Source organism: Callorhinchus milii, unplaced genomic scaffold (genome assembly GCF_018977255.1).
Source record: "Callorhinchus milii isolate IMCB2004 unplaced genomic scaffold, IMCB_Cmil_1.0 Scaffold1, whole genome shotgun sequence".
Taxonomy (NCBI): domain Eukaryota; kingdom Metazoa; phylum Chordata; class Chondrichthyes; order Chimaeriformes; family Callorhinchidae; genus Callorhinchus; species Callorhinchus milii.
The window spans coordinates 29466781-29480491 of record NW_024704742.1 but is presented as its reverse complement, the minus strand read 5'-3'; the positions used below and the strand labels follow the sequence as shown (position 1 = coordinate 29480491).

General features: G+C 41.3%; 1 protein-coding gene across 1 annotated transcript in view; it reads right to left on the bottom strand.

The window, feature by feature from the left end:
- naa15a (N-alpha-acetyltransferase 15, NatA auxiliary subunit a) overlaps positions 1-13612 on the bottom strand; it is a 40543-nt gene extending 26931 nt beyond the window's left edge. Inside the window, exon 1 of the mRNA XM_007897681.2 lies at positions 13365-13612. Within this exon, the coding sequence (XP_007895872.1) occupies positions 13365-13418 (54 nt within the window). The 5' untranslated portion in view covers positions 13419-13612. The remainder of the gene's footprint in view (positions 1-13364) is intronic.
- Between the last annotated feature and the right edge of the window lie 99 nt (positions 13613-13711).

Below are 13711 nucleotides of genomic sequence, written 5' to 3'. Positions count from 1 at the left end.
GAATAAACTGACTGAACTGCAAGGTTTTGCACAATCCATTGCTGTGCGACATTAGCTCCCTTACACATAAGACCAGTAACAAGAAGCAACAAGGGAGGAAAGGGGATGGGTAAAGAGAGGATAGAGCAAGGCAAAGAGGAAAGTAGAAGAGAAAGTAATGAGCATATGTGTGATTCATCCAGAAGTTCTCCTATCACCTGCACTTTATTAATGTTACAAACAATGGAACACTGTTATAATGTGGGTTCGTTTATTGAAGCGAAGACTACAGACATACCGGACAACTCCAAACTGCACAGAAAGCAGACCAATCACTTGAGAACACCAGTTGAGGTTTTCTTACAGGGCCAACTTCCCAGTCATCAGATGGCGCAGCTCACAAGAAGTGACACTTAGCAATCTGATGATCCAGGAGTTCGCCATTTTGGTATACCAGAAATGTTGTAGGATGGGAAGTAGGGCTGGCTTGCGTACACGTGGGGAATACAGAAACAGTTGCATTGATTTGCTCGTAACTCGCTCCTCTGCCCCCTTCCTTCGCTCAACTAATACTTACTTACCTGCTGTGCATACCCTGAACCCTTCACATCACTAACAATGGATTCAGTCTCTACGCCCCTTTCTCTGGAACTCCCCACCTCAATCCCTCCGCCTCATCTTGTCGTCTTTAAATCCCACCTTAAGACCTACTTCTTCAACCGCGCCTATGGTCATCTACAACTCTTTATTTCTCGCTCAGCACCCAACCCCACCACTGAGGTGAATAGCACATTTTATCTAGAGAATGATAGCTAGAACTCTTCTTGAAAGGTCATGGATCTTTATTATCTATCTACAGAAGTCAGGTGAGTGATAGTACTATGCATCACAATTTCATATTACTGAAAACCCATTGGAAGAATCCCTGATAAAATGGTACCTCTCTTTGGTGAATCTTTGAGCTTGTGAAATGGACATATATCCTTAAAAACTGAACATTATAGGTACTGTTATATCTGAGTTCCTATTTGATAAAGCTCTCTACTCTCTTCACTGTACTATAAACCATAAAGATTGTGCTTGTGACCTTCCCCCACTAGGAACTTATCTTGATCTGATCAAATCAGTTGAAATGTTAATGAGAAGATGTTAACATACTGGAAAGTGAGATGATATGACCAAACACCACACCACCAACTCAATAGTCAACTCTGGACCATTCCCTGGGAGATCAATAATAATTCTTGCATATGATATAGGACCTCATCACGTAGAAACATCTAAAGGCGCTTCAGAGGTTTTTCTGTAGAGTCTAGACAGCGTATGTCCCCACAAACAGCCATGTTTAAATTAAATAATCAATTTAACTGGAGAATTGTAGGCCTCATCGCCAGGAACGACTCCCTTCTCTTTTCGAATAGTCTCAAGGGATCCATGTGAACAGGCTCAGCCAGTGTAACATCTCATCTGAATGACTACACGCACGTGCATAGTTTGAGAGTGACGAGACATAAGTTAGTAACCACTTAATTCTCAAAGAACTAAGAACCCATTTAACCTTATCTGCAAGATTACCAATTTTGTCTTCATTTCCTTCTTTTAAGAAAATTAATCTTTAATTGCTGCATGACCAATTTAATTTCCCAATTTTACTCAAAATCAATAATCTGCTTCCAGTTGACTAACAATTAGTTAGTTAGCAAGATTACTATTTTAACACGGAGGATTATGGTTTTCAAATGAAAACAATTCAGAATAAATGAAGGTTCTCCCCTCTTTCTCTCCCCACCCCAAATCTGAGGGCAGAGCATCCTTTATTTTCCACTTTTTAAACTTGCTGTAAGTGCACAAGCACTACACAAAGACGAAGTATGGTTGCACATGCATGAAAGCCAGCCTGCTTCCCATGCTGCACAGTTTCTAAGAAGACAAAATGGCTGACTCCCAGGTCATCGGGTTGTTAAGAAGTCATTTCCTGTGAGCTGCTTTTGAGAAGACACTCTGGATTCTGCTACACTATTCTGCAAGGACCTGAGGGCATTTATAAACAGGAGAATGTTAAAATCCGAATTCTATTTGGGTGAATCACAGGTGAGACAATTTATGACTCTGTATTACCGTTCCAACATTGTGTGCTATAAGGAATTTTTTTTAAGTACAGTTTTACACAAATTGCTGCTAGTCAGTGGTACCTTCGGAATGAACCTTCTGATATCCACAGGAACTAATCATATTTTGCATAACATTTATTAAAAAACAAATTCCCTGTATGAAACCAGGAGGTGTTTACACAATTAAGATTTAGTGTTATGATGTAAAAGGACTATTATTCTCGTAATTAGTTTTATACAGTTTAACATAACTGCAGACATCCCCAGCAATAAGAATAATACCAAGTGGTGAGACATCAATTTTGCTCTTACTTTTTGATGTAATGTAGGACACTGGAGGACCAATGCAGAGTGCATACCTGTGATTCTTACTGACTTATGTTTGATAGCATTAATAATAGCAATACAACAAATCTTTGTGCGAGAAAACTCAAGATTACAATGTTCTAAGTAGTTAATAACATTAATTGATTTCCCCTCTTCCGTTTTGAATTTGCCAGTTCATGCCGAGGTAGTTGTTCTGATTCTTAGCTCAAGTGGTGAGCCATACAGCAAATTATATCAGGTTATTTGTCTATGGAAGACATCAGCAACCTAATCCAACTGTCAGCCAAGCCCCATCAGACAACCACATATACACACTTTCCATCAGGAATTATAATTACTGAATATTGTACTACAACACAAATCCTGACCAACTTCTCTCACACTGGCAAAGAAGCATTGTAGTCAATCATAATCCATCAATTTCTGCCGTGTCTGATAACAGCTAAGAAACTAGGAAATGCTGCTTTGTTGGAATGCTGTCCTTCAGATGAGACATTAAAAACTAAGGTCCCATCTGCCTGTTCAGGTGGATGTTAAAGATCCCATGGCATTATTCAACAACAACAACATTATATTCATAGAGCGCCTTTCTAGTCGGGAGGACGTCCCAAAGCACTGAACAGTCGAGGCCCGAGCATGGAGGAGGGAAGGCAGAGAGAGGTAATTTCTCCCGATGTCCTGGCCATAATCCCCCAAATGAAATTGGGCACTCACTTGGTTGTTTACGGGACACTGCTGTGTGTAAATCAGTTTGCTGCAATTAGCTAAAAATAGTCACAACACTTTACAACAAAATCCAGTGAATTGCTTTGAGACATCCTCCCAATGTGAAAGGCGCTATATCAAAAGGGATCTTTTTCATCAGATCAATAAGGAAGTTTACCATAAAGGTCCAATCAATGGTCAAACCCATCACTTAAGGTAATTAATGGAATAGAAGTTTGAATTAGCTTGATAGGCTCAACTTTATTCCAAGTGGGTAGAGTGCAAAGTACAAAATTGCTCATATTTGACACAAGCTATAATTCTAAAAAATCTGATTAATAAAAATTGGTGCAAAACCCTTCTGGAGTTGAGGATCACTGTTACCAGTTTGCGTTTGTAGACACTATTATCTGACAATCACTTTACCCTTCTTCAAAGAACAGTATAATGGGCACAAAACTGTGGATTACAGGTCCTGTTCACCCACAGTGGTATTGAAGTGTGTGACCCATCTACAGATAGGTTTGTACTGCAGTAATGGTTTCAAAGCTACCCACACGGAAAGACCACCAGGTAGTTGTAATAGCACAGAATTTAAATCAGTCATGTTTTTTTATAAAAACAACTAAATTAAAATCTAAAAGATTGCATCTTGTCAGGTATGAGTCATTACACAATAATACCCATGACCCAACAAAAGAAGCTAAAGTAACAAAGGCAGTTTTACAACCCGCTCGAAGCCCAAATTAGCACTTTTTGTTTTGCTCGTTGAGGAAAGTAATTAATTTAGAAATTCTACACAGCATGGAAATGGATTAAATGAACACAAAGCAACAGTTGCTTTGCAATCCTTCTCTATGGTTAAATCATTTTTTTATAAAAAAAGTTTAACTGTGGTCTAATTGTTCTATGTACATCATAAGGTATTGGACTAAAAAAAACTAGAAGAGGAAACTGAGATGTATTCAAATTATCATTTGTCCACTGGATTTAGGGTAAATTCAGTAGATCAATGACAGCGGATATGCGACTAATCCAACAGACAAGTGAACACATTCTGCCCACATATGCAAGATGATGCTTGTGCAAGCATTTTACAACCTGCTGTTGAAGTATACCACTTCCATGCAAAAAGCCACGGTTAGTTTACTGTGAGACCAGCTTTTTAAAAGAAATTATAAAGCTGCAACCATGACGCTTCAAATTCAAACAGTTAAAAATCATATATTTTTTTAAAAAATCAAATACTGGTCAGAAACAACCAGTTACAAAATGTGCATTGCAAATAAACAATTCTTTAAAACGTCTGAAAAATGATTTAAAATTGAACTTCCATGTTGCAGGAACCCAGCAACTCAAATTTAATTCACAGATTTACAAAATATTACAGCAATTTCAGTATTGTATTTACACGCACATAAAAATAAATCTCACAGCATTTTACCGCATATAATTGATTAAAAAATAAAATGAAGGCAGATGATGTCCATATAGGCAAATGTGGTCGATGGTAAAAGGAACTCAGGACAGCATCATCATTAGTGATCCATCATAAGATACCACAGAATTGAGCAACTTCAAACGCGTGGCTCGCATTTGGAAAAAAAACGTTATTCAATATCACTTGCGTTTTTGCATCTGGATTCAAAGGATTCTACAGTTTATTTTCAAAACCAATATTACTGAGAGAAAATAGGATTTACAAACATTTTAACAAGGTATTTTATACTGATTGCCCTAACATGGTTGGAAACCAAACCAATGCATACATTTCACGTTTCCATCCAGAAATTAAGATTACCAAAAAAGATTTATAATTACACTTCACAGCTCAATTTTGCCACCTTAACTTTTGAGTGCGTCAGGAAGGAGGAAAACTAAAATGAGGTGTCAGTAAATCATTTCAAATTTTTGTCTGGAACTTTAAAAATAGAGCAAATGGTGTCTATTTTGAACTTGCTGACCAGTAAAATTACTAAAATCCCTTTGGATAGTCCTTCGTACGAATATTTCCATTGACAGCATAGTCAAACAGCGCTGAGCATTTTAATTTCAGCCTCAACATTTTCAAACCTTTCATTCTTGCCTGATGAATTTTACGATGAGTACTGGACCATCAGACTCAAATAGTGCAGAATATCAACTTCTCAAAGCTCCACATAGCAATGCCCTCAATCAATTTGAGATAGTGGACCAACATGTTGGGGGGGGGGGTGGAAATTAAGGAAGGAAGCGATAAATCATTTGAACAAAAATAAGCCATTATGATGTTTTAAAATCTGATAATGTACAGGTAACAAGAAGCACATGGGTTTTTTTTGGTGAACTAAAATATATATTAACCAAATGCCATCATACAGAGTGCTCTGGGTACAGTTTCAGTTCCTCTAAAAATAAACTCCACACGTATTCTTGTGCTGAAATTCGTAAGATAATTTGACTGTAGAATTTCTTGAAAGTAGGAAGAAAATTCTGCAATACCAAAAACATTAAAGGTCACCAGAAAAGTTAATTAAGTGTTAAATATCTATCAGTTTTATTTTCTTATCGATCTGGTAGCACAGTACTCAAATAATCATCCCATTCACATCGGAAGGTCATCTGGATAGTCACCAGGGTATTTTGTAGGTGAACACAACAGCCAATTCTGTGAAAAGCAATGTCCCACAAATAGCCACGAAATGGATGACCAATTTTATTTGGAGGATTGTTGTCCAGGATACCAGGAGAAACTCCCTTCTTTTTTCTAATAGTTCCATGGGATCTATCATGTCCAAATGAACATGCAGGCAAGACCTTGGTTTATTGTCTCATCTGAACGACAGCACCTACAACAATACAGTGCTACCCGAGCACTGGAACAGTGTCAGCCTCGTCTATGAGCTTCCAGTCTCCAAGAAATCCTTTCTTTGCCTGAGGCGAAATGAAATGATCCCCGCCATACTAGCTGAGATCAATTAACTGAGTCCAAAGGGATCAAACCTGGACTTTTTCTGAATCACAAGGCTCAGTACATAAAGCGGTACGTTTACCATGAATCATAATGGTACCAAGAATTTTATTCTTGAAACTAGAACATACAATATTCAAAACAATCACAAACAGTCCTACTCTGGAAGTTAACAGACCATTCAATTATCACACAAGCAGATTTTGGTTTGGAAATTAAAATCCCATCCCTTGATGGAATAACCACCAATGCTAAATTCCATTATTCTAAAACATGGAAGTTGGAAAGACAAAACAAGGTTGCATTTCATGTGTCTTTGCAACAATACTTTATAGATATTTACTATTATGATGAAACTATCGTCAATGGTATCCAACTCCCTTCTCCTGCCTTTCCCTCAGCTTCTTGTTCTTTTCTTCCAGTTGTTTTATCATTTGCCAATTTAATGCAGCTCCTCCTGGTGAATGCAGTAATAGAACTAGGATTTCAATAAACGGCAATGCTGGGTGTGAATTTTTTTTGCACACCTGCACACATTTCTTCCTCACTAGGATCCTAGAAGGTTCACACTATGCCCATTTCCACTGTGATAACAAAAGTACATTGACAAATTTTGTCCTTTCAAACTTGAGATTTTGAGCTAAACTAAAATTTTGGTAATGTGCTGATGTTGGTATCATTAAATGAAAATGTAAATCCATAGAAATGACTATGAGGATTAACTCACTTCCCCAAGCACGTCACCCTCGCTTGGCTGGGCTTCAACCTCCTGCTTGCTCCTCGTCCTCTTCGCTGCACCATCGGCGGCCATGCTTTCATCCACTACACTACAAAACTTTAAAACTCTCTCCCTCAATCTATCCACTTTGCCCACTCCTTTCCCATTTTCAGATCACACCTGAAGATCTTCCTCTTCCACCATGCTTAAGGTCATCTCCCCACTTCTCCCAGCTCAGCATCAGGCTTCCCCACTGTTAAGCGCTCCCAGACTATATAAATTCAAGTTGTTGTCACATTGGAACCAGCTCAGCCCCAGGGAGACAACCTTTATTTCCCAAGGAGGATAGCAATAGATTACATAAACCTAGCAAAACAATTGAGCCACTGATCTCTAAACGAAAGCAGTATTTTATTCATCCAGTCATCACTTACAACAACTTGTATTTATAGAGTGCGCTTCCTCCAAAGACAGGAGAATGGTAGCAATCTTCACTTCTTAGTGCAAATATTCATGTTAGAATAAAAAAAAGTACTGTCAAATGACAGAAAATAAACTGCAATAAGGGCCAACATAACTCACGTGTCTGTGAAGTAGCTGAGATTTACAAGATCTGTGCTATGCAATTTGCTTCATGATTTTCAACCTCTATATTTTGTGCTTTTAAAAAAAATCCGGAAAAGTAAACTTTTCTATTAAGCCTGAAACAGCTGAAGAGTGGCGCATATAAATCCTTACCTTCACAACCATCTTGAGCAAACCATTAAGAGTGAGAGTTAACAGATATCCACAATCTAATTATAAACTGCTATCTCATATCAAATCCAATGGGAGAAACTTTCAACTGCACAAGACGTCAACCCAAAGCTGTACCGCTGGAACTTTGCGTTGGGGAATTTAATTTCCCACTGAACAAAACTGTAAATCAATTCCACCAACTGAACTTTATAAACATCAGTAATTCTTATTCTATAATTTCCATTTACAATCATGAAAGCCGCAAAGATTACCTACTCTAATGTTACAGATATGATTGCATACAAGTAGAGCAGTACAGCGAGTACCCAATGATCAGCTCAGAATATGTGCATTTTGGGAAGGGGAGATTAAAGAAAATATTTGGAAAATGTATTCCTAGATTTCTTCCTGAAATGAATAAATAAATGCTTAAAAGATTTTTTTAAAATTCTGCTGAATGTCAGCAGAAGTTCTCATAATATTTGTAATTCCCTGCCCAGTGTGAAAAAGACGTACAGACCTCAAAGTTTTGACCTTCAGTCTGTGTCTCAACCCCGGGTGACAGAAAAGGGTGCCAAATTGGCCTTAGGACCTTTGGCGTGAGAGTGGGAGGGAAAAGAGAAAGTGCAAATCACCCGGACTTCCCAATGTTGCTCATAGACCCCCGTTGAAAATTGCAGATGTGAACACTGTGTAACATCAGGATTTACCTCAACTACAATGCCCATCACCTATGGGTTACAATTGTGCTAATCCTAAAAATAATCCATTCCTTAATTAAAGAACAAGGTTTAAAATATGTTTTGGAATGCTCTTCCCCACCAGGTTCAGAACAGTGAAAGCACCTAACTCTAGCTAGAAAATGTCACCAGATGCCCCTTGGTTACCAGGGCCATGGTTTTCGACTCTGTGAATGAATTTCCAAGGTCTACTTTACAAGAGATTAATTTAGTTAAGTAGTTACCCGATAAAGCAGCTTTGAAAGGCCCCAAACCAGGATCCATACCTAACACCATCAGTAAAACTATTTCAAGATACAGGCCCACTTGTTTTAGGTCCAGCTGATTCGGATACCAGGAATCCCAATAGACAGGCAATTCCAGGCAGCGCAACCTAAAACAATGTGGAGGCTCAAGCAACCACAGTCTACAAAGATGGCTGCCATGAACTACAAATATCGCAGTGCCCTGATTCTAGTTTTTTGACAGCAAGTGTTGAAGTTTTGGATAGCGGATTAGCATCTTTCAATGCCGTTTTACAGGACTAAATCAATAGTCTGCAAATTGGCACTAAATCCACTCCCTCTTTGGGAGAAGGAGGTTGTAAGCAGGATCTCCTTGGGGTTGGGTTGGTCAAAAGATGATGTGCTTGACAGCGGAATGTTAGAATCAAGTCAACCCTAAGATAAGAAGCTTGTTAGATAAAGTTCAAGGTATGCAGTTTAGCTAGTTAAACTCAATCAAAATCCCAACACTGGGATCTCCAGCCTTGGCTTTCAGCAATCCATGTCTAACGCTCTCCAGGATTAGGTAAACAGGGCGTGGTTGCATACACACGTGGAAATCCATCAGGTTTGGATACTTGTAAGCATTGTGATGGATCTCCAGAAACATCAGAAACCCGCTGATGGTGGCTCGTGGTTTTTCATGTCTGGTTTGGGCACAACTATGTATTCAAAAGTACTATATATTATTCTATATATAGAATAAAAGTATATAATAAAAGTTGGGTGGGGGGATTTCAAAACGCATTTAACCTAATTTCTCATTAAGGAAAGGAATACATTTATTTTCATCCAGGGATCACAGCCCGTTGGCAATGTCTGGACTCACAAGAATAATACCCACTGGGGTACTAGTGAGTATTGAATGTCGGCTGAACTATACGCCATCATGAATAGATACCTAGAAGGTAAGAGAGGTGAAAGTAAGTACAGAAAAATTGTGGCTATCCACACTTCCGCTTATTTATATTGGGCACTAATGTAGAATTCACCCCAGTGTTGCGAGATAACTTCAAACAAAATTCAGTTGTTCCTCACATGTGAGGTTACTAGGGACACAATTTAGCCATACAACCTGGTAAATTCAAGCGTAACTTCAAGCATTCATACAAATTGATTTTTTGCTGTTGGTATTTAGACATTCATACTTTTGTACAGCACAATGTTAGAAAGAGAAAGTACAAGAGTGAAGCAGAACAAAATTAAGAATGTCCAATTGCCACACCGAGGCCTGCCGCAAATAATGGAGATAATTGGTTCTCCACTGCATCGACAAATATAGTCCCTTTAACACACTGACATCACAGAATGATTCAAGTGGCACCTGTCAATGCAACAGCACAGAGAATTCAGGAAAGGAATTCCAATAAAATTTATTTTAAAAAACAAATCTTTTTACCAAAAGACACACACACACAGTAACTAAACTAATTTAAGCATAACTGGTTTTGTTGGTGCAGTACACCAACACTACCAATGAAATCTGTGACACATTTCCCCACATGGTGAATATCTGAACTCATCCTGGCCATTTGAGGTGGTAACCAAGAATATTGAATTACCTCCTCCTAGGAACAAAAAGGCCAGTTATACTTTGGCAGCGCACTGTGAATACTGTTAAGGGAATTCTGTTAAGGGAATGTTGCAAATAGATCTATGCATTTTATAAAGCTAATATAATAGTTTAAAGAAGATAGAGGGTAGAGCAGTCAGTATTTCCATTTGAATAGCGCCCATTGGCTCCCCTTCACTAAACGGATGAATTTCAAGATCCTCATACTCGTTCATCCTCATTCAAATCCATTCACCCCCGGCACCTCCCTATCTCTCCGACCTCCTCACTTCCCAATCCACCACCTGGCACCTCCGCTCGACTGGCACTGGCCTCCTACATGTCCCTTGCACCCTCCACTCCACCATTGGAGGCCGTGCTTTCAGCCACTAGCCCCCAAAACGGTGGAACATTTTCCCTCAATCCCTCCGCCATGCTCCCTCCCTCCCCCTTTTTAAGTTCTGCCTGAGTCAGGCTCTACAACTGTTGAGCTACACTGTATGAAGGACGCTATATAAGTGCAAGTCGTTTATGTACAATATTACTTCAAGAAAGGCATTAATCACTATCCAAGTTTGCACTATTACAACCTCTGATCAATAAAATGTATTAGGATTCTACACTATACCTTCAACCCTGCAAGTCAGAGACCATGTGAGTAGCTGGACAAGGAGCATAAAACAAATCAGTACTTCATACTGATAAAACACACAGATTATTACCCTTATACTAAAATCATTACCGCAGAAATGCCGTTTAGAAATCAAACAGTGAAAAAATGCCGCAACAGCACAACAAGTACCTAGTGAACCACTTGTAGTTGTGTTACTCTACGCTATCACCACCAAAGAATCAACATTGGCTGAATAACTTCTTTCTGAGTACATGGAGCACCAACCCCTACTTATCAAGAAGCAACACTTTGAAACGTCACTTTAAAACAATGTGCAGAACATTACACATGTAAATATTTACCACGGTATAGTATTACTTTTCTGTGAAGATATCAATTTGTTTCCTCAGAGTTCAATTGTTCTTCAAGCTAGTTTTCAGAACAAAAATCACTTTACAGGTATTTGCATTCTACAAAGATATTTTTTCCAAATTGTAATTGCATGACTTCTGCAATAAAAACATGACAACTGTCGCCAAATATCAAAGACTGCCAGCTGACAAAGTAGAGAAATGTCAATCCTAAAATTAGTAGATTTAAGATTGTCCAACGCACTGTATTCATTTCTCATATTCAGGTCAGTTCCTTGAGTTCCCACAACCCTACCATCAAAGTACAAAACATCATTCTTTAAATTTCAACTACTGTTGACTGTCAATAGCAGACTATAACATAACCAACCACATGTTTCTTCTCCTCAAACGTTTTAACCTAAATGTGTAGCAAAAAGGATGTAGTGCTTTGTGCTAAGACTATATGGACAGTTTGGGAAATATCAAATTACTACCAATTAACTAATATGCAACACGATTCTGCGAATCAGTACAATTGTACAAAAAATTATCCTTTGAATGAATACAAGTGTATTCTTCATCATCGTACAGTGAGGTTAATACAGTTTGATAACATTCCTCAAGATTTAACTGTAGTACCTAAACACAGAAAATGCAAGCGTGCCCGAGATCAATCAGCATCTGATGAATGTGGGTGGAGAAGAAGGGAAGGTGAGGGAACGTTTTCGGCTAAGATTTTGGACTTTTTTTTTAAAAAAACAAGCGTTGAAAAGGGACTCGCACAGCCATTTCAATTCGGATTAAGAATCACAGACCTCGAATTATTTTTTCTTTTCCACAGACTCATTGACTTGCCATTCACGTCAGGCATTCGGTCCAGCCTACAAATTTTTCCTCCGGTTTTCTTTCAACCTTGGAAGTGAATTTCTGAACCTGTTTCTGCCTTTCCCTCACCACCACCCGAAAGACGAGATCTGATCTTTTCTATAGGCAGAACGACTTTTTCTTTTAAAAAAAATGTACAGATTTGAATCCAAAATGAACATTGTCGTGACTCAGGCCTATTGCCTAAGTGTACGTGACTTATCCTGCAGCCACTCTCTTTCTTTTTCTCTCTCTCTCTCTCTCTCTCTCTGTGTGTGTGTGTGCTTTAAAAAAAAACTCTTTTCAACTGCAACGAAGACCCCGACGTTTCTCATCCGCGCTCGGATTACGTCTTGTGGGCGAAAGAAAAAAATATATTTCTGAAGGGTGGAGGGAGAGAGAGAGAGAGAGAGAGAGGGGGAGAGAGGGAGAGAGAGAGAGGGGGAGAGAGGGAGAGAGAGAGAGGGGAGAGAGGGAGAGAGAGAGAGGGGAGAGAGAGAGAGAGGAGGAGAGAGAGAGAGGGGGGGAGAGAGGGAGAGAGAGAAAGAGAAGCGAAAAAAACACAGCACACACACGCACACACACACACACTTGTATAAAATAACGAGTGCAACAAAGCGCAGTGCAATCAGTGTCGGGGCCCGGAGACGGGGGGGGGGGGAAGGGGGTGGGGGTGAGAGTGAGAGGAGCGAAGGCTTTTGTGAAGCTGTTGCAAGTAACAAAGCCCCCGCGGGCTCCGGCAGCTCAGCTCCCGGCCTTTCACGTGTTGGCGACCCGGCCTTGCAGAGGAAGCGGCCTGACCCCCCCGCCCCCATATAACTCCTCCCTCTCCCCCTCTCTCCCACCCGCGGCCGTTGAAACCAGAGCCTCCCCGGTCCCAGGGGCCCCGCTCGGAGAGACGCCGAGGCGCAAGGGGCGGCGGGGGGGGGGGGTGGGGGGTGTGCGTGAGGGCACGTCCCATCGGCCGCAGGAAAGGGCCGGAGAAGCCGAGGCTGCGGCCTTGGTTAGTGGCGGCGCGCGTGTGTGTATGTGTGCGGGAGAGAGGGGCGGGACACGGCGTGTGAGTGAGAAGAGAGGGGGGAGGGGAGGCCGCTCACTCACTCACTCACAAGCCGCCGCCGAGCCACACTTTTACACCCCAACCCCTCCACCCACCCCCAGCACCACCACCACCGGTGTAAGCGCGCGAGGGTCTGGGGTGTGAAGTGAAGCCAAGGCCGAGGTTGAGCCCGGGGCCTACAGCTGTAGACCTCGAGTGGGGGGGAGGGGGGGGGACTAGTTGGGATCGGGGTGTGGTGAAGCCGAGCCCGGGGTCGGGGCCTAACTGTAGGGGGAGTTCGGGAGATTTGCGGGGGGGAGGGAGAGGGGAGGGGGTTGTAGCTTGTACCAGGTAAGAGCTCTCTCTGTCCCTCTCCCTGGCCGCCCGGCCCTCCCCGAGACCTGACACTCACCAGGATCCGCTTGAAGAGCGCGTTCTCCTTGGCTGGCAGCGTGACCGACGGCATGGCTGTCTGGCTCTGTCCGGCTGTCTGTCTGGTGCTGTCTCTGACGCTCTCGGGGAGATGGTGGTTACTCGGGCCTCAGGCTGGGCCCGGGCCGCTCTCTCGCGCTCCTCACACACGCCGCCGGCTCGAGCCTGCGCCTCCTTCACGTGCTGCGCTCGCCTCGACTCGCGCGCTCTCTCTCCTCCTCCTCCTCCGACGTACGTACGCACGCACGCACGCATGGATTTACGTAAACACGCAAACCGAACGGCTCCCTTCGCGAGAGGAAGGGAATGATCACGCACGCACGCACG